Raw genomic sequence first — 20,989 nt, 5'->3', positions numbered from 1 at the left:
CAGAAGGAAGAAGAAAAAAGAAGAAGAAAGAAAGAAAGAAAGAAAGAAAGAAAGAAAGAAAGAAAGAAAGAAAGAAAGAAGAAAGAAAGAAAGAAAGAATAACAGACCCCAATAAAAGGAATCTACAGCAGAGATCCAGAGGAACCTACGAGACAAGGGAGCTCAGGGACTCCAGAAAGGTCTATGGTTAGTAACTTTAAGGGGACAGGGAGGGATCAGAGAGTCCGCAGGTGAACAATGTCAGATTGGTTTACAGAGTCTCTTTGTCGTTCTCTTTGAGTCCCATGTTTCTGTCTTTTGTGACGTTTCTTATCATGTTACATCTTGTTGATCTCCAGGACATCTCTGGAGCTTCGGCCCACATTGACCCGAGGAACAACAAGATTCTGACCTTCATCACCTACATCGGCTGCGGCATCTCGGCCATCTTCTCTGCTGCCACGCTGCTCACCTACATCGCCTTCGAGTGAGTCTCATTGATCATTTCTATTGAAGTGAAGTCCACCATGTGCACTTTCTGTGCAGCTCTTTGATCTACCGTCTGTTTCCACCCTTGAGATGGTGCAAAGGCAGAACTGGAAATGAGTAAAAACTGTAGGAGTTGGGGCGCCATTGGCCTAGCGGTCTAAGTGTGCACCCCATGTACAGAGGCTACAGTCCTTTTGCAGTGGTCGTAGGTTCGACTCCCAAACACGGCCTTTTCTCCCCATGTCTTCCCCCTCTCTCTACTCCCCACATTTCCCGTCTCTCTCCAGCTGTCCTAGAAGTTCTGACCTCATCTCTCCTTTCCCCCCTCTCAGGAAACTACGGCGTGACTACCCGTCAAAGATCCTGATGAACCTCAGCACCTCCCTGCTCTTCCTGAACATGGTCTTCCTATTGGACGGCTGGTTGGCCAGCCTGGAGACCGACTGGCTGTGCCTCTCCGTGGCCGTCTTCCTGCACTACTTCCTGCTCACCTCGTTCACCTGGATGGGGCTGGAGTCCATCCACATGTACATCGCTCTGGTCAAAGTGTTCAACACCTACATCCGGCGGTACATCCTCAAGTTCTGCATCGTGGGCTGGGGTGAGAGACTCAAAGATGAAGACGTCAGAGCGTCATGGTGTGTTAGTTTGAGTGTGTGTGTGTGAGGAGATTGTGTTGTTGTCGTCGTAGGGCTCCCTGCGGTGCTGGTGGGGATCGTGGTGGCGGTGGATAAGAACTCGTACGGCATGCAGGAGTACGGCAAAGGAGAGTCTGGAGAGGGATCCTCAGAGTTGTAAGTCCTCAGCACTTTAAGGGATCACAGCCGGGTCCAATTTATGAGCGTATACTTATGGAAAACATATGAACGGGAATATTACTCCAGTGCGGTCAACACAATCAAGCTCCATATAAATACAGGGAGGCTGTTTTTGTTGGCGTGGGCTTTCTGTAGGTTCCAGTAAAGAGTTGATTAAACTATAACACACTTGAAGCTGAGTTTATTTGGCTTTCTTCCTCTGACGTCACGTACAGAAGTTTAAGTTCTGGTCATGTCTGATCTGTGAAAGTCATCTGTGCTGCTCTGGAGTCTGACAATAGTTTGAGCAGACTCTTCTTCAGGAGAGCAGCATGTGTTTGAGCTCTTTATGCTATAGGAGTTCTTCAACCGGAGGAACTTTACCCCTGAACTACGTGCATTTCGAGGGGTAGATAATCTCCCCCCTAAAAAGCCCCTGCTAGGGGGGTAGTACTTTTCAAAGGTCCCGGGACTTTCAGGGGGCGGGGCCTGCAATGTGTCTGATTGGTAGATTAACCTCAGTGTTTTTATACCGCCCTCCGTCCACAATAACATCACACACATCTGTGATTCACTTGATTTCTCTTTCTTTCATTAGTTTTTATTTGTTCTATCTTTTTTGTATGTGTGTGTACTTTTCAAAAGAAGAAGCTGTGATTCTCTTGATTCAGCAGCTTGTAACAGTAGTCTTCTCTCAGTTAACAGGGTCGCCGTTTAAACTGAAACACCGGCCAATCTCTGCCACGGCTTTTTGAGTTCAAAAGGATTTTAAAGCCGTGTTGAAACGTCTTTGCTACTCGCGTTTATCTCCTCTCACGTGTTGATTCATTCACTGCTTTTCCATGTTTTTAACTGCAGGAGTTTTTTCATGTTTTTCTGCTTTTTGAGAACAATTTCAAATATGAGGTAAATGTATTATTCCGACAGGCTCCGGGTCAACTTTTCTGTAAAAAAAATTTGTCCAATATTTTTTTTTCCAAACTTTTTTTTTTTTAATTTTTTAAAAAAATAATTCTGTCTTATTTCTTTTTTTCAATTTTTTTTTGTCAAATTTTTTTTTTCAATTTTTTTTTTGTCAAAAATATTTTTTTTCAATTTTTTTTTTTTTTCCAAATTTTCTTTTTTTTCAATTTTTTTTTACCAATTTGTTTGGGCAATTTTTTTTTTTCAATTTTTTCTTTTTCAATTTTATTTTTCAAATTATTTTTGTCAATTTTTTTTTTTCAATTTTTTTTTGTTTCAAATTTTTTTTGTTTCAAATGTATTTTTTCAAAACAAAAAATTCAAAAAATTTTCTTTCAATTTTTTTTTTCAATTTTTCCAAAAAAACATTCACAGTCATTGTTTTTTCCATCTGTGATTCACTTGATTTCTCTTTCTTTCATTAGTTTTTATTTGTTCTATCTTTTTTGTATGTGTGTGTACTTTTCAAAAGAAGAAGCTGTGATTCTCTTGATTTAGCAGCTTGTAACAGTAGTCTTCTCTCAGCCCACCGTGAATGCGTCTCTCCTCCCGGTGTTCCGCTTTTAAAAGTGACCCTGTAAACTGGAGACCTTCAGCTGAACGTGTCAGTGTTTGTGGAGTTTACACAGCTGTTGAAACACAGAGGGAGTTCCTGGGAATGCAAACTAGTTTAGTTTTTATTAAGATTTCAAAATATCCTCATCAGATATTTAATGATGGTCTAAAGACGTTTATGAGGGATGCATCCGGCTGAGAGTCTCCAGTTAACAGGGTCGCTGTTTAAACCAAAACACCGGCCGATCTCTGCGATCACGGCTTTTTGAGTTCAAAAGGATTTTAAAGCCGTGTTGAAACGTCTTTGCTACTCGCGCTTATCTCCTCTCACGTGTTGATTCAGTGAATCCATCTGTGATGAAATATAGCACCATCTAAAACAGACCAGCTGAGTCTCTTCATGCTAACAGGCTAACTGTTGTGTTGCTCATAATGATACCTGCCTGTCCGTCTGCTTCTATGGGGTCATCTGTGATGAATGGCATTCCTCTTTGTGTTACTGCCCTCTACTGGTCTGGTGGTGTAGTGCATTTACTTTTTTTTCTCCATACGTCACTGGCCTGATTTACACAATCTACCCGGGACTTCAGCCCGCGGTCAAAACACAGACAACAATGGGGGACCAGGAACCTTTTAGGTCAGGGGAAAGTAGTTCTGGGGTCTAAAAGCCAGTCAAAAAAAGTAGCCACGCCCCCCTCAGCTGGTTTTACATCCTGTGTAAGTTATATTGTGTGTGTGTGTGTGTCCTCTCTCAGCTGCTGGATCCAGAATTCGGTGGTCTTCTACGTCACCTGCGTGGGTTACTTCTGTCTGGTGTTTCTGCTGAACGTTGCCATGTTCGTGGTGGTGATGCTGCAGATCTGCGGACGCAACGGCAAACGCAGCAACCGCACGTTGAGAGAGGAGGTCAGTGCTTCAGTTCACTTTAAATCTGTGAGTGTTTAAAAACCCTCAGGTGTCCAGGAAGAGAAACTCACAGCAAGCAGGAGCAGAGAAAGAGAGAGAGAGAGAAAGAGAGAGAGAGAGAGAGAGAGAGAGAGAGAGAGAGAGAGAGAGAGAGAGAGAGAGAGAGAGAGAGAGAGAGAGAGAGGTCTCATCACCTCTGCCAGAGTTTTATTGAGCTGTGATCTCTGCAGGCCACGGGAGTGTCATCACTCTTGATTCCATCAGGACGATCTCCTGAGTGCAGCAAAGTATTTAATCCTCAACCACAGGAAAAATTAGGCTGATCGATTTGCAACACTTAACCGCTCAGACAGACAAATGTTCCCACCCTGCTGAGTCCTGGCTCCTGAGACTCTGATGAGGAAACAGCAGGGTGGAAATCATTGTGTGTTTGCAGATCAGATGCTGCAGATTGGTCAGCACGCTCCAGACTCTCTCTCTCTTCCTCTCTCTCTCTCTCTCTCTCTCTCTCTCTCTCTCTCTCTCTCTCTCTTGGCTGTTCGTCTTCCTCCAGCTGCTGGAAAATACAAGAGAGGAGTGTTTTTTTCACCAAACGTGTTGAAGAAGAAGAAAGTAACTCTTGTGTTCTGATTCAGGTTCTGAGAAACCTGCGCAGCGTCATCAGTCTGACCTTCCTGCTCGGGATGACGTGGGGCTTCGCTCTCTTCGCCTGGGGGCCGGTCAACCTGGCCTTCATGTACCTCTTTGCCATCTTTAACTCACTGCAAGGTAAGGAGACTCGCTCAGAGAGAACCAGAACCAACACCTGGACCCGTGTGCACATCCAGCCATTAGTGATGAGAACGGGTCGTTTGTACTAATGGTGAAAAAGAATGGATAAGCGGTCTGCATGAGCCAGGTTAACGCCCCAACAAAGCTTTACATTTAATGGCGGTAGACCCCAACCTTACAGGTGCTAACGGCAGGATGACCTCACCTGTTAGGCTGTTTAAAGGATGGAGGACATCATGCTGATGCGTTACTGTTTAAGACCACATATGTGAAGACAACTGATATTTAGGGATCGAATGAATCCTTTGGAAAAGTCTGACGATGTAGAAATATACAGCAAATTTAGATTTAGGAGACGCAACATAATTCTTAGGTAAACCTACCAGCAACACCGTGAAGGGAATCCTTCCCTAACAACTCTGTTAACAAGTTAGCAGGTCTAGACCGTACTCTATGTTCTATTATTAACAAAGACCCAACACCAAGACAGGATCAGATCCAGTCCCATCTTACAGACAGGACTCAGTCTGATCTCATCTTAATCCACCATGAGCAGAGCACTTTGCAGCATTTAGCAAGTTACAGTGGCAAGGACAAACTTCCTTTAACAGGCAGAAACCTCCAGCAGGACCAGACTCATGTTAGACACACATCTGCTGAGACCGTGTTGGAGAGAGGGATAGAGGGAGATGAAGAGAGAGAAAGAGATGATAGTGGGGAGATGGATAGTAGTAGTTGTAGCAGCTGGAGTCTGGCACGTCCACAGCAGCAGGAACCTACGAGACAAGGGAGCTCAGGGACTCCAGAAAGGTCTATGGTTAGTCACTTTAATAGGACAGGAAGAGTTAAAGTGAGAGAGGAGCAAGAGGGGATCCCCATGTGTCAGTTCCCCCCACAGTCTAAGCCTATTGCAACATCTGATCTGATCTTAGACTGGCAGAAACCTTGAGCAGGACCAGACTCATGTTAGACACACATCTGCTGAGACCGTGTTGGAGAGAGGGATAGAGGGAGATGAAGAGAGAGAGAGAGATGATAGTGGGGAGATGGATAGTAGTAGTTGTAGCAGCTGGAGTCTGGCACGTCCACAGCAGGAGGAACCTACGAGACAAGGGAGCTCAGGGACTCCAGAAAGGTCTATGGTTAGTAACTTTAATGGGACAGGGAGGGATCACAGAGTCTGCAGGTGAACTATGTCAATCCGTCCCAAACAACTCCCTTAACAAGTTTTTTTTAGAAGCGCCTTTCAAAACACTCAAGGTCACTTTAAAGACAGATTAAAACACAATAAATAAAAACAACGTGATGAAATAAATAAAAATAAAAACAAGCAGAGTTACATCAAGTTACAATGAGGCAGTGCAATTAGACAAGGAATGCAGTTTGAAATACTGAGCGCGCTCAGAAACACCACACGCATTGACCCGGTTCAAGATCTGAAGCCAAACTTTCCCTGTCTCCTTGTTTGTTGTCTTTGAGGGTTGACTTGCTGATAACAGCTGTTTGTTCATTCTATGTTCTTGTAAGTCCTTATTCATGACAAAAACATCAGTCAGATATTTAGGTGTTCACCTGAATATTAAGTTCAGCTGGGAGACCCACATTGATAACCTGTGTTCCCGTGCACAGCAAAGATTGTACTTTTTGCGTGGGCTCAGGGTGTTTGGTGTTAATCAACAGGCTTTTTTTTATTATCAGGCTGTAATTGAGAGTATTATTAGGTATGGGATGACAGCATGGTATGGTAACCTCTCTGTTCAGCTGACAACCAGACTCTCTCGCCTGGTGCAGACTGCCATGAAGGTCATAGGGACGACTGGCAACCCTTCCCTACACGGCATTTATGAGCAGAGTGTTCTTGGGCAGGCTCAGAGAATACTTGTAGACCACCCGTTGCACATCCTTTACTCTGAGTATGAACTTTTACCATCTGGAAGAAGGTACAGAGTCCCCAAACTGAATCGTTTTAGAAACTCTTTTAAATAGTAAATAGCCTGTTAGGGTTGGGACCGTGTTATGGTGCTCTCTCTTTAAGAGTATGCTGTGTGTTGTATGAGTGTGTAATATTTATTGCACTTTTCTCATTTATTCATGTGTTCTTGTGTCATTGTGGTGATTTTTGAGGGAGCAGGTAACATGTGTAGCACTGAAGTCCAAGACGAATACGGGGACAATACAGTACCGCTCGCCATGTTTCTTGTTGTTGATGCGTAGTAGGCATGCACAGTTTGAATTTGTTGGATCGGGGTTTTCCAGGAGGTTCCCTGGACATATGACATTTTGCACCAGCCTCACTTTCATGGTGCAGTTAGTTAACTGGCCAATTATTTGCAGTCGTGCATGCGGCTAACGCTATGACCAAATGGACGTGAGTAGTCAGATTTAGATCCACTTTTTGTTATACTGGTTAAAATGATCTTTATGTCCCGATTGCAATCATTACATAATGTGTTCTTAAAAAAGAGGTAAAAAAAAGCTGCTATCTACAGCCGGAGTAAACCTGGGAAAACACCAACCAATCCCTGCCATCAGGAGCCAAATGATGGAACCAATCAAATCCCATCCTGCCATTCTGCCCACCTCCTACTTCATGTTTGTTTGTGTTTTTAACTTTCACTATGAGAATGTTTTGGTGTTTTCTTACCGCTGAGTGAGACATGAGTTGTGCAAAACACAAACCATGTGCTGAGGACCGGTTTGGAGTCAGGCACGATCATATGGTTGCAAATCAGCGGCGCTCGTGCATGTGAGCGGGGACGTTGTTTGTCCTACATTCAAATTCATGCTAGTTTTCCAACACTACCAACCCTAGCTTTAAGACTGATGGTCCCGTTTGTGTGATGGCTGGACTTACATACGGGCCCAGTTCTTGGAGAACGATGTTGAGAACACTAACAGGTTCTGTTTTCTTTCTGTCTTCAGGTTTGTTCATATTCATCTTCCACTGCGCCCTGAAAGAAAACGTGCAGAAGCAGTGGAGGAGGTATCTCTGCTGTGGTCGCTTCAGACTGTCGGACAACTCAGGTACCTGTCTGTCTCTCTACCAACCCACCTGTCTGTCTGTGTTTGTTTGCTTGTCTCAGGTAGATCTTAAACACTGCAGCAGATCCACGTCTGTCCACAGGAGTCCTGTCAAATCTGTCTGCGGGACTCCGGCCAGATTCCCACAGCGGCAGAAAAAAACTCTTTATTAAAACATAAAACCCGAGTCCCCGTGGCTTTGCATCTAATAAAAAAAGATAAAACAGAGTCGTGTTTGAGAGACCAGGAAGTCCTCCAGGTGTGCTCATCTGTTCATTTAGAAGAAGGCACAAAGACTCTGTTTGTAACCCGCCGATGCTTTCATACCTGAAATTCCAACCTAAGTATGTTTTTGTGCGAGAGGCTGTGAAATCTGCAGAACCTTTATAAGAGCTGGAGTTCATCTGATTTAATGTAAGGTACCCGTGTAGACTTTATGCATCTAATCAAGCATGCAGGTTCTTATTAAATCAGCAACAACAGGAAACTAAGCGGAGTCCTTTACCTCCAAGATAAAGATCAGATCCTCTGAGTTTTATTAGAGATGAAGCAGAGGGTGATCTTAAGGTCAGGTGTTGAGATTTATATTGAGTGTCTTTACATACTACCTCTTAAAATGACACACAAGTGAAACTTTATGTCTTCATGTCATCAAATTTCACCTGATACCCGATTTTTTTAGGGGCATGATTCCATTTTTATCCATAATCACCTCATAGCCAAAGATCTGACCATAATCTGTTAGTGTTTAGATAGTTAGTGGGACAGATTGATCCGGCTTAGAAAGTTATAATGATGTATCGTCTGCATACAAAGATACTGTATAGACTAGGTTGCCGGTTTTTACCCTGTGGTTGACGTGGTTGAGTCTAATTGCTATCGCTAGTGGTTCTAAAGCAAGAATTAATCAATCAATCTTTATTAGTATCGCACCAAATCACAACAAACGTTATCTCAAGACTCTTTTACAAACAGAGCAGGTCTAGACCACTCTATGTCAAATTATGAACAGAGACCCAACACCAAGGCAGGGTAAGACTCAGTCTGACCCCACCTTAATCCACCATGAGCATTGCACCTCAGCTAGTTACAGCGGCGAGGAAAAACTTCCTTTAACAGGCAGAAACCTCCAGCTGGACCAGACTCATGTTAGACACACATCTGCTGAGACCGTGTTGGGTCTGGAAAGAGGGATAGAGGAGAATAAGAGAGAGAGAGGGAGCGGTGATAGTGATGAGACGAGTTGTAGTGGCTATGTCCGTAGCAGCTGGAGTCTGGAACGTCCACAGCAGGAGGAACCTACAAGACAAGGGAGCTCAGGGACTCCAGAAAGGTCTATGGTTAGAAACTTTAAAGGGACAGGCAGAGTTAAAGTAAGTGATGAGGGGGTTGGGGGGAAGGGAGTGAGATAGGATCCCAGTGTGTCAGTGTGCCAAATCACAACAAACGTTATCTCAAGACACTTTTACAAACAGAGCAGGTCTAGACCACTCTACGTCAAATTATGAACAGAGACCTAAAACCAAGACAGGATCAGACTCAGTCTGACCCCACCTTAATCCACCATGAGCATTGCACCTCAGCTAGTTACAGCGGCGAGGAAAAACTTCCTTTAACAGGCAGAAACCTCCAGCAGGACCAGACTCATGTTAGACACACATCTGCTGAGACCGTGTTGGGTCTGGAAAGAGGGATGGAGGAGAGTAAGAGAGAGAGGGAGCGGTGATAGTGATGAGACGGATAGTAGTAGCTGTTGCCGTTGTAGTCTGGAACATCCACAGCAGGAGGAACCTACAAGACAAGGGAGCTCAGGGACTCCAGAAAGGTCTATGGTTAGAAACTTTAATGGGACAGGGAGAGTTAAAGTAAGTGATGAGGGGGTTGGGAGTAAGGGAGTGAGATAGGATCCCAGTGTTGTTCAGTCTACGGTTGAACTATGGTTGTCAACATAGCCATCACGGTGTCATGTTTTCTCCATCTGTGTTTCTTATTCGAACCAGATGTTCAGAATCTGGACAGCAGGGTGACAGCAGCTTGTCAGTAAGCCCCACCCTGAATCCTCCCCTGCGTTCTGGTCTCTGTGACTCTGAATGGGAGCATGAGTTACCAAACAAACGTCATGCTGTACCGAGGAAGGGTTGAAACTGGACAACGTTTACTGAGGAAGTAAAGAGACCGTGGAGTAAAACCATTCTCTCATAGACTTCTACACAACTCGACACGTACACATGACTTCAGCTCTCTCTTAAAGTCATATATGTTACATATGTGTAATATATAATTCAATAAAGCAGTATGATACCCACTAGTGTGCAAACCGTGCAGTGCTGCAATTATCTGCACACATCTCACCCACAGACGCTCAGAGTTTATTCAACATTATTTTATATGTGCACATTTCACTGATTCCAAACTTCTCGAGGCCACCAGGTTGCAATGAAATCATCTTTTGCACATCTGTTTCATGTTACTGATGAGTGTGGTGTTATTATCCATGACAACATCTGATGTTGTGGAAGATGTTAGAGGGGGAAACTCCTGAATTAGATAGAGGGAGATGAAGAAGGGGGGACAAAGGCAGAGAAAGGAAGTTGGAGAATGGTGGACTCAGTTAAAAGTGATAAAAGGTAGATGAGAGGATAATAATTCAACTCAGCTCTCAGTTCATTTTTATTCATAGAGCGCCTTTCATACATTCAAGCATGCAGCCAAAAGTGCTTCACAACAAGAGAGACAGAAAAAACAGGGAGAGGTAAAATTATATAAGAATACAAACAAGATAGAAGACAGTGATATGAATTACTTAGAAAAATAAAATAAATTAAATAAAATCAGAAAAATATCAGACAATAAAATACAATCATGACAATTAAATCTATAAAAAAATCTGATAAATACCAAAAAGTGAAATATAACCGTTACAATAAAATAATTTAAAAAATATCAGATAAATAAAATAATTTTAATAAAATCAATAAAGTAAAATCAGAAAAATAAAATAGAATCATTACAATAAAAAAAGTAAAATAAAATTAGATAGAAAAAAGAAACATAATTAAAATCATATCAATAAAGTCAATAATACAAATAAATATTAGAAAAATAAAAAAAAAATCAGGACAATAAGATCAATAAATTAAAATTATTAAAATAAAATCTGATAATTACCAGAAAAATGAAATATAATCGTTACAATAAAATAATTAAAAAATGATCAGAAAAATATCAGATAAATAAAATAATTTTAATAAAATCAATAAAGTAAAATCAGAAAAATAAAATAGAATCATTACAATAAAAAAAGTAAAATAAAATTAGATAGAAAAAAGAAAAATAATTAAAATCTTATCAATAAAGTCAATAATACAAATAAATATTAAAAAAAAATAAAAAAAAATCAGGACAATAAGATCAATAAATTAAAATCATTAAAATAAAATCTGATAATTACCAGAAAAATAAAAATGAAATAATCCATCCATTATCTTGACCGCTTATCCCATTAGGGGTCACGGGGGGCTGGAGCCTATCCCAGCTGGCTTTGGGCGGAAGGCAGGGTACACCCTGGACAGGTCGCCAACCCATCACAGGGCCAACACAGAGAGACAGACAACCATTCACGCACACACTCACACCTACGGGCAATTTAGAGTGACCAATTAACCTGGTGAGCATGTTTGTGGACTGTGGGAGGAAGCCGGAGAACCCGGTGAGAACCCACGCATGCACGGGGAGAACATGCAAACTCCACACAGAAAGGCACCCTCCTGGCTGGGGATTCGAACCAGGAACCTTCTAGCTGTGAGGCACCAGTGCTACCCACTGCAGCCCCAAAAATGAAATAACATAAAATAAAATAGAATAAGACAGAGTACAATGAAATCAGATAGATACCATAAAAAATAAGATAGATTAAAATAAAATAATTATGTTAAAACAATGGTAATAATGCCGTCCAGGTCTAAAAAGAAGCGTTTTAATATCCAAGGGCAGAGAGCTCAGAGTTTAGGGGCATAATAACAGAAAGCTCTCCAGCCGGCACTCGTGAGGAACACATGAGGAACATTTAAAAGGGGAAGCATTGGAGACCCTCAGTGATCTAGGTGCAACATAAAACTGTTAAGAGCTGTTAAGATATTTTAAGACAAGTGAAATAACTGTAAATAAACAGAGTGCATTTAAATTGTTGTTTTTTTCTCCCCCACTCTGCAGACTGGAGCAAGACGGCCACCAACAACACAAAGAAGGTGAGCTCAGAAAACCTGGGCAAGTCTCTGTCCTCCAGCTCGTTCGGCTCCAGCACCGCTAACTGGACGTCTAAAGCTAAAGCTACGCTCAACCCCTTCAACAAGAGACACAGCAACACAGGTGAGACACACACACACACAGAAACACAAACAGAAACACAAGCGGATATGAAATACAGAGGGATTTAGAGAGCAATCAAGAGATGTAAACGAACATCAAAGTGTTCAAATATCTGAGGGTTCAAAGAAAACAGTGGGACATGTGGGTTTTATTTGAAATCAGTGCTTTACCGCTCTGTTTAATCCGTTATGGTACACCTGACTTTAGAAGTCCCTCTGATGGGTTTACATGCAGACTCAGCCCTGAAACAAAATCAAACTCTGGCTCAGTTTTAATTTATAATTCGTGGGAGCTGGTGGAGGCACCCTGGTTTTGAAACACAAGTTGTTGTGTAGTTTCCAAGCATGAAGAGGCATCATTCAAAATCAGCTAAAAACTCCTTACACTGCCTTTAATTAGCATGCTAATTTAGGATAGCGACAACAATAACACAACTCTCTAAACCCTCCCTTTCTTTCTGGTTTCTGTGACTTTAAATGGAACCATCATTTACCAAATGGACATCATGTTGTGTTGGAGAAAACTTGAAACTAGAGATTGAGACCATCAACTCTTCAGGAGAATATTTACAGAGGGAGAAGTACGACCATTTTTTTAAATACATCTATATAATCAGACCTTTTTAGAAGTCCCCCCTTCTGGACGGGAGGGAGACTGCAGATTTAAGATGCTTCCATGATGGAATTGCTTAAAAAACAAACAATAAAATCTTAAATCCTAAAATGGACAGGGAGCCAGTGGAGGGAGGGGATGATAGGGGTTATGTGCTCTCGCTTAGGGGTGCAGCAGCATTTTGGATTAGCTCTAGCCGTGACAGGGAGGCCTGGTTAAAGGTGACATATCATGCAAAATTGACTTTTTAATGGTTTTTTACCTGAAATATGTGTCCCTGTCTACAAACCCCCCCGAGAATGAAAAGAATCCATTCTGCCCCTGTTTTGATTTCTACACTTTTCTGTAAATGTGTGCTGAAACGAGCCGTTTCAGACTTCCGTGTTTTTGTTACGTAACAACAATATCCGGTCTGTAACAGGAAGTCAGAGCTCGGAGCTTGTTCAGCCCATAGACTGTATAAAATACAACTCAACCCCTCCTCTGTTTTTCATTCCCTGCACACACGTGTGCTAACAAGGAGCTTAGGAGGGAGGCATGCTAGTTGTAGGCTGTCTTAATAAACACAAAGGTCGCTTTGACTCCCCACGTCTGCAGATTTGAAGATCTAGTGGATGATTTTTATTTGTCATGGATAAGTGCTAGCGCTAGTTAGCATAGCTACATATCGTAGCTGTAGCTGTGTACCAAGACACATGTTGATATACTGATAAATAAAACAACAAGAAACACTAAATCTGTGACCAATGGTTCAGAAAGGTCCTGCTGCAGGCGCCTCTCCGTCAGGATCAGATTCTGGATCAGATTCAGAGGGTTGAAGTAACGTGATCTCTGAGCAGCCGTGTATATTCAGCCAACATGTAAACATTAGATCAACGTGCCGGACAGCCGAGGCCACACCCACTTCCTGAGGGGGCGTGGTCAGAGAGAAAACAGAGTGTTCTGAGGAGGACTGAAGAAGAGGGGTTTTCAGGCAGACCAAAATCTGATTTCAAAGTGTTTTTTTGAGCATAAACTTTAAAGACATGCTTTGGGGACCTCTTAGACCAATATATGTTGATGAAAAAAGCGTGATATGTCACCTTTAAATGGAACCATCATTTACCAAATGGACATCATGTTGTATTGGAGAAAACTTGAAACTAGAGATTGAGACCATGAACTCTTCAGGAGAATATTTACAAAGGGAGAAGTACGACCATTTCTATAGACATCTATACAATCAGTCCTTTTTAGTGCCCTCTTCTGGACAAGAGGGAAACTGCAGATTTAAGATGCTTCCATGATGGAATTGCTTAAAAAACAAACAATAAAATCTTAAATCCTAAAATGGGCAGGGAGCCGGTGGAGGGAGGTGATGATAGGGGTTATGTGCTCTCGCTTAGGGGTGCAGCAGCATTTTGGACTAGCTCTAGCCGTGACAGGGAGGCCTGGTTAACGCCTACATACATTGCATTACAGGAGTCCGGACGAGTCAAAATAAAAGCAATGCATGTAAAGCAGATACAGTCATTTAATCTAGACTACAGCTGTCAGCTTTAATGTGTTATTGGAGATGTGATTGAAGTGCTGTTTTTGTCCCTTTTGGCACACTGTAGTTAAGGTGCCGCAGTGTCTTCCTGCTTCCCGCTGCCACTTTGATGCCAAATAACGCCTCCTCTTTGCTTTTGGACAGCACATTTCACTTTATGAACCAAAATATGCAAATGAGTAACACATGAGTCTGCATGTAAACATCTGATATCTTTATTCTGTGTGAATATCTCAGGTCTGTGACATCTTCTCACGTGTGATGCTCATGTGTCTACCTCTGTGTTTGGTGTGTAGAATTCTCTTCCAACCAATAGCAAGAGTGGAGGACCAATGGAGGTAAAGCTCAATGTGATTGGCTGAGTGACTTCCTGCTTTAAGCATCGTGTGATCCGCTCTGTTTCCCAAAATGTCTGCGGTCACAGAAAATTCAAATTCAACTTTTTTTTTTAAAAGAGAGAAGACAAGACAAAAAAAAGAGGGAAAATGAAATGTGAACGCTCTGCTTGCAGACATTTTGGAAAAGCAGCCACTGTGTGTGTTGTGATTGGCCGGTCACTGTGATGTCATCACGCTATCCTGACACTCTGGTTGGGCTAGAGGTTAATTGTTTTACACTCATTGACACAACGCATTGCCAAACAAGTGCAACTCCACCCACCCAGAGTGCCCCAGGGTGCAAAAGCAAAGCACGACTCGTCAGACTGCACCCACGCTAACATCTGCCACGTTTAACTGTGATGTGTTTGTATTCTTAATAAGAGCAGAGTAACACTGTGCTGCACATTAGAGGCAGCAATTGAAGCCATAACTTGAGGTTGAATTTTCAAAATCAACACCAAATGTTGGCGAACGAGGAGAGGGAGCACTGTGTTCTGGGTCCAAATATTTCACCATGTGCTCAGGTCCCATTGAGACGTACTTAATCCATCAATGCTTTTAGTTACTTCTCACATCTGTTCACTAAATTACAGAGAAACAATCACGTCTGCCTTAATTCAAAACGTGAGGCAGAGTAGTTTAATGTGTCCTGAACCCATTAGTCAAAGCAGTGATGTTTATCTACGCGTGAAAGCAGACGGTCCGTTTTACAAGTCAGACTTTTTACTACAGAGACACACGTGAGCACATCCCTAAAGAGTTTAGCTTTTCATCTTGTTTTTGTCCTTATTCTATCAGATGTCAGGAGCTTTTGGATCCATTATCAAATCAGAATCAGAATCAGAATCAGCTTTATTGCCCCAGATATGTACCTAGACAGTCCAATTTGTGACAATCATGCCTTTAGGCAAGGCAAGGCAAGGCAGCTTTATTTGTAAAGCGCATTTCATACACGAGGGCAACTCAATGTGCTTTACATTAACACATTAAAAGCATTGGAGACATTCAGACAGGCATAAAAGAACATAATTAAAATGACAAATATGATAAAACAGAAAAGGAAAATTAGAAATATATAAAAAATTACATTAAAATTTTAATTTAAAGTGGGTTAAAAATAATCTAAGATAGGAAGGCAGTGGCAAATAAAAAAGTCTTAGTCTTTGATTTAAAAGAGGTGAGAGTTGGAGCAGACCTGCAGCTTTCAGGGAGTGTGTTCCAGATATGTGGAGCATAATGACTAAACGCTGCTTCACCATGTTTCCTTCTGACTCTAGGAACTGAAAGCAGACCAGTACCTGATGACCTCAGAGGTCCAGGTGGTTCATAAAGTAGTAGCAGATCAGCCTAAACCATTCAGTGCTTTATAAACCATCAGCAGGATTTTAAAGTCTATTCTCTGACAGACAGGAAGCCAGTGTAGAGATCTAAGAACTGGAGTGATGTGGTCTACTTTGTTGGTCCTTGTTAGGACTCGAGCAGCAGCATTCTGTATGAGCTGCAGCCGTCTGATGGACTTTAGGGAGTCCTGTAAAGACCCCGTTACAGTAGTCTAGTCTGCTAAAGATAAATGCATGGAGGAGTTTTTCTGCATCCTGCTGAGACATGAGTCCTTTAATCCTTGATATATTCTTAAGGTGATAGTAAGCGGACTTTGTAATGGTCTTAATGTGGCTGCTGACATTAAGGTCTGAGTCTATGACTACACCAAGGTTTCTGGCTTGGTTTGAACATTTCATCATTACAGATTGGAGCTGAGCAGTAACCTTTAACCTTTCTTCCTCCAAAAACAATCATTTCAGTTTTTTCTTTGTTTAACTGAAGAAAGTTCTGTCTCATCCAGTCATTGATTTGTTCAATGCATTTACTCAGTGTTTGTATGGGACTATAATCCCCTGGTGATATGGTGATGTAAATGTGTGTGTCATCTGCATAGATGTGGTATTTTATTTGGTTGTTTCTTATTGGGGAAGAATGTTGGTGGGATGAGAGAGTAGGAATAACCTTGTAGCACTGATGGCTGTGTGTTATACCTGTATTGATCTGTCATTTAATGACTTGAATTTTGTTTCTATTTGTTCTTGCCCCCTAACGTGAGTTCCCATTTAACACATTTTTTTTTTTCTTCTGCCAATCACCATCAAAAAAAAGTTAAAAAATAAAAAATAAAAAATAAAATAATCAGCTTTATTAGCCAAGTATGCTTGAACACACAAGGAATTTGACTTTAGTAAACTGTGCTCTCTTTGCACAAAGCATAAGAATAAGAATAAGATCTACAAATAAAAAATATAATAAAAATATAATAACAATAACATCAGCTATAAATACAAAAGAACAACAAATAGGCTTGACTAATATATACAGGCTAAAATAATATGATAAAGTGCAGTGGTGAGTTGGAGAGGTAGTTTTTACATTATAAAAATAGTAGTTAAATAATGCAAATCAACAGCAAATAATTAAAAAATTTGAGTAAAATTGACACAAAATTCAAGATTTACTTTCAATCTGTCAGTCACTCATTTCGATCAATAATTATCTATTTATTTATTTAATTTATATTTTTTCTAGTATTTCTCATTATTGTAATTATTATGATTATTGTTATTTGAATAGTATTATTATAATAATTAATATTTGATTATCTTTATTTGATTATTATCATTATCATTTGATTATTATTATTAGATTTTTGATATTTGAATAGTATTATTACAATTATTGTGATTTGATTATTATGATTTCATTTTGATTTTTTTGACTATTATTATTATTATTATTAGATTTTTATTATTATTATTATTATGTGATTATTATTATGTGATTATTATTTGACTACAATTTGTATTATCTATTATTATTCTTTGTTTATTATTATTATTATTATTATGATTAGATTATTACTATTATTATTTAATTTTTATTCTTATTTTTATCCTTATTTTATTCTTATTTTATTATTTTATTCTTATTTTTATCCTTATTTTTATTCTAATCTTATTATTTTATTCTTATTTTTATTATTTGATTATTTTTATTCTTATTCTTATTTTTATTATTATTTTTATTCCTATTTTATTATTTTATACTTATTTTTATTATTTGATCATTATTCTTCTTATTCTTATTCTTATTCTTATTTTTATTCTTATTTTATTATTTTATCTTATTTTTATTATTTGATTATTATTCTTCTTATTCTTATTCTTATTTTTATTCTTATTTTTGTCTAGAAAAGTAAAGAAACACATTATTTGAAGCATTTTTTATATGAAACTAAAGCACAATATGTCTTCATAAATCAAAGCTAACAAACCAAAACTAGTTAATTAAACCTTTCATGAAAATACAATAAAACTGAAGCAGGATGCTTATAAAAGCAACAGGATCTATAAATACCAGAGACGTGGAATGATCCTGAACTAATGAACAGATTAGTAAGTCATTTTCTTTCTTATTAAAAAATACCAAGGGAGTGCTTTCTTTCAACATCCAGGGAAGAAGGTGTTCCAAAGTTTTATGTCTACCACATCATATTCCCTCTGAAACAAAAGAAACAGCTTAGAAAGAAAGAAATCAAACGTCTCTCTGCAGAGTTTTTGTTTGTTGTCCTGGAGATATTTCATCATGTGGATGTTTTATTTCTTTCCACAGCTGCAAGGGACTTTCTTTACCTTCTACGAGTTTTACTGTTCTGTAGGAAGTGGTCAGAACTTTGAACATTTCATTTCCTTTTTATCCAGATTGGAACTCATTTTGGAATTGGAATTAATTTACCAAATGCTGGAAAAGGAAGAAAGGAAATTAAAGACACAGACTACAGTACAGCCTCACTGACATTTACTAAACTACATGAATTACTGTCTTCTACTTTAGAATCATAGACAGGTATCAAACGTAAAAGACAAGAAAATCTGCAGCTGTGGAAACTTAGAAACACACATCTAACTCTATGACCTGTCAGCTGAATGTTTGGATAAAGGACCCGACTTTAACGCCCCGATACACGGGGAGCACCCCCTAAAATAGAAGAACCAACAAAGTGAACGATTCCTCATTCTCTAAAAGCTACACCTCTGTAAAACCAGACCAGCTCATTGGGGTCTGTCCTGATTCGTTCATTCGTTCCCAACAGCTGCTTCAAGGGAACCGCTCACTACATCTGGACACCCGGAGCCGAGCTCCTCTGCGTGCACATACTACACTTCAGCCCAGGATTCTGAAGTATTTTGTGACTCAGCACTCAGAGACCATTTGAATTGATTCAGACTCTGGAGTATTTATGTCTTTAGATTCAGAGTCAGGCGGCTCAAACATGGAGGCTGTGAACTCTCTCTTGACCTGTCAATCAAAGAGTTATGCCACGCCCACACAGTCCTAAGAAATGCTCTGACCTGTAAAATAAGCTGATTTTGAACAGAGTTTTTTCAGAGTTGTGGATGTTTATTTTCACTCAGATTTTTGTTGAAGCTTGATTACACATTACATTTTGAAATTCTATGTGAATTTTAAATATTCCATGTACGTTTCCAGAGGCTTTAAGGATTTTGAAACGTGTGCCAAAAAGTATCTTTGCACAGGTGTCTAAAGGTTCTTCAAGACAGACTCTTTAAGTTGTCTTCAGAGTGAAGTATTAGCTTGATCTGGAGACCTTAGCAAACCTGGAAACAGATGCTATGTTTCCTGTATTTTTCCACAATCTCTTACCTTTCAGATTTCTGTTATATGTCTGTTAAACTTTGAAGGACTCTTCTTTTTCTCACTCCCTCAAAAGTTGAACTCCATAACCCCAGAGTTCAACCCTTGCATGAAGCACTCGTGGTTATCTGTGAGTGAAAGTAGATACCTGTTAGATTAACGTTCCTCGTGGCGTGTTGAGCGTCAACATGTGCTTCATGTAGAGTCAATAAGACAGTTAACTAATCCCCGTCGCCACAGAGGCTTCTGGGAATCCGCTCCGTCACTGATGTCAGGGAGAGTTGCTGTAAATCTCTCCGTGTGGTTTCTGAGGCAGGCTGTTTGTGGACCACACACATACCTGAGGGTCTTGCATTTTCTCTGTATCGGTGTCGTGATGCATGTATGTTTTTTGCGTGTGTGTTCCAGGCCCACAGGAATGCACACACTTGCCACTTTCCATATTTCAGTTTTTTATTACTTCACGATGGTTATGCTCACTTTTCTGCACTGCAAACAAACTTGTGGTTGAACTTTGGGTGTAATAGTATAAACACACTTATCTTGTGTTCACTCTGCAGAGCTTCAGACAGGGCCTGGTGGTGCTGCTGCTGCTGCTGCTGCGGCTGCTGGTCAGTGCTGTTGAGAGAGCCTTAAAAACTGCTGATGCATGTTAGCTGACGACAGGAGGATTTAACGAGCGTTGTTTTATCTCATAATATTTTATTTATTTGGCAATGACTTTTAAAAAGAGGCCAAAACAAACACAGCTCTCATTCATTGGTGAGTGGATGGGGAGTCTGCTGTGTGATCCCGTGGCTCCTGGACATCTGGTTCATATCTGTTATCTTGTTTAATGCTGTTGTTAAACTAAAGCAAAGTTATCATACGTCCAAGGATCGGTTTGTGTAGCTCCAGCCTCATACAGCTTTACTGACAATACATTACCCAAAGAGAGTATGAAAACACAACCTACTGCAGAGCCGAGTGGCATGTTCCCATAACTGTAATGAACATGTCATTGATTCTGGAGATGGGCGTCATGAACTGCTCTCACCGCGGGGGGCTGACAGTTCATAAATATTGCTTTGCTCTTTCTGGAGACGGAAATGTTTTTGGAAAGCTTCAAACTTTCTGCAACTGAGTTCCTGAAATTACACTGTCGGTTAGGAGCTTGGGAAAGTCTCACTAAGACCCCCTGGAAGGAAATGTGACCCAGTTTATCAGAAGAGAATATACCCCATAATAATAATAATAATAATAATAATAATAATAATAGGGTTATGATTAGGGTTAGGGTTAGGGTTAGGGTTAGGGTTAGGGTTAGGGTTGGGTTAGGATTAGGGTTAGGTTTGGGTTAGGATTAGGATTAGGGTTAGGGTTAGGGTTAGGGTTAGGATTAGGGTTAGGTTTGGGTTAGGGTTAGGATTAGGATTAGGGTTAGGGTTAGGGTTAGGATTAGGGTTAGGGTTAGGGTTAGGGTTAGGGTTGGGTTAGGGTTAGGGTTAGGGTTAGGGTAAGAACCAGACTCAAACTCAAGCAAACAGAACCAGACTCGAACTCAAGCAAACAGAACCAGAACCAAACTCAAGCAAACAGAACCAGAACCAAGTCAAGCAAACAGAACCAGAACCAAACTCAAGCAAACAGAACCAGAACCGAACCAGAACCAAACTCAAGCAAACCGAACCAGAACTGAACCAGAACCGAACCAGAACCGAACCAGAACCGAACTAGAACCAAACTCAAGCAAACAGATCCAGAACCGATCCAGAACCGATCCAGAACCGAACTCAAGCAAACAGAACCAGAGCCGAACCAGAACCAAACTCAAGCAAACAGAACCAGAACCGAACCAGAACCAGAACCAGAACCAAACTCAAGCAAACAGAACCAGAACTGATACAGAACCGATACAGAACCGATACAGAACCAAA

At 40.5% G+C, this 20,989-nt stretch overlaps 1 protein-coding gene across 1 annotated transcript in view; it reads left to right on the top strand.

The window, feature by feature from the left end:
* Window positions 1–213: 213 nt before the first annotated feature.
* Window positions 214–20,989, top strand: part of adgrg6 (adhesion G protein-coupled receptor G6) — a 41,797-nt gene continuing 21,021 nt past the window's right edge. The window contains exons 1-7 of the mRNA XM_034698967.1: window positions 214–466; window positions 801–1,069; window positions 1,160–1,262; window positions 3,539–3,689; window positions 4,325–4,457; window positions 7,383–7,484; window positions 11,694–11,849. Coding sequence (XP_034554858.1) covers window positions 285–466; window positions 801–1,069; window positions 1,160–1,262; window positions 3,539–3,689; window positions 4,325–4,457; window positions 7,383–7,484; window positions 11,694–11,849 — 1,096 coding nt within the window. The 5' untranslated portion in view covers window positions 214–284. The remainder of the gene's footprint in view (window positions 467–800; window positions 1,070–1,159; window positions 1,263–3,538; window positions 3,690–4,324; window positions 4,458–7,382; window positions 7,485–11,693; window positions 11,850–20,989) is intronic.

Source organism: Notolabrus celidotus, chromosome 13 (genome assembly GCF_009762535.1).
Source record: "Notolabrus celidotus isolate fNotCel1 chromosome 13, fNotCel1.pri, whole genome shotgun sequence".
NCBI lineage: Eukaryota > Metazoa > Chordata > Actinopteri > Labriformes > Labridae > Notolabrus > Notolabrus celidotus.
Note: the sequence above shows the minus strand (reverse complement) of the source record. Positions and strands in the feature narration are given on the sequence as shown.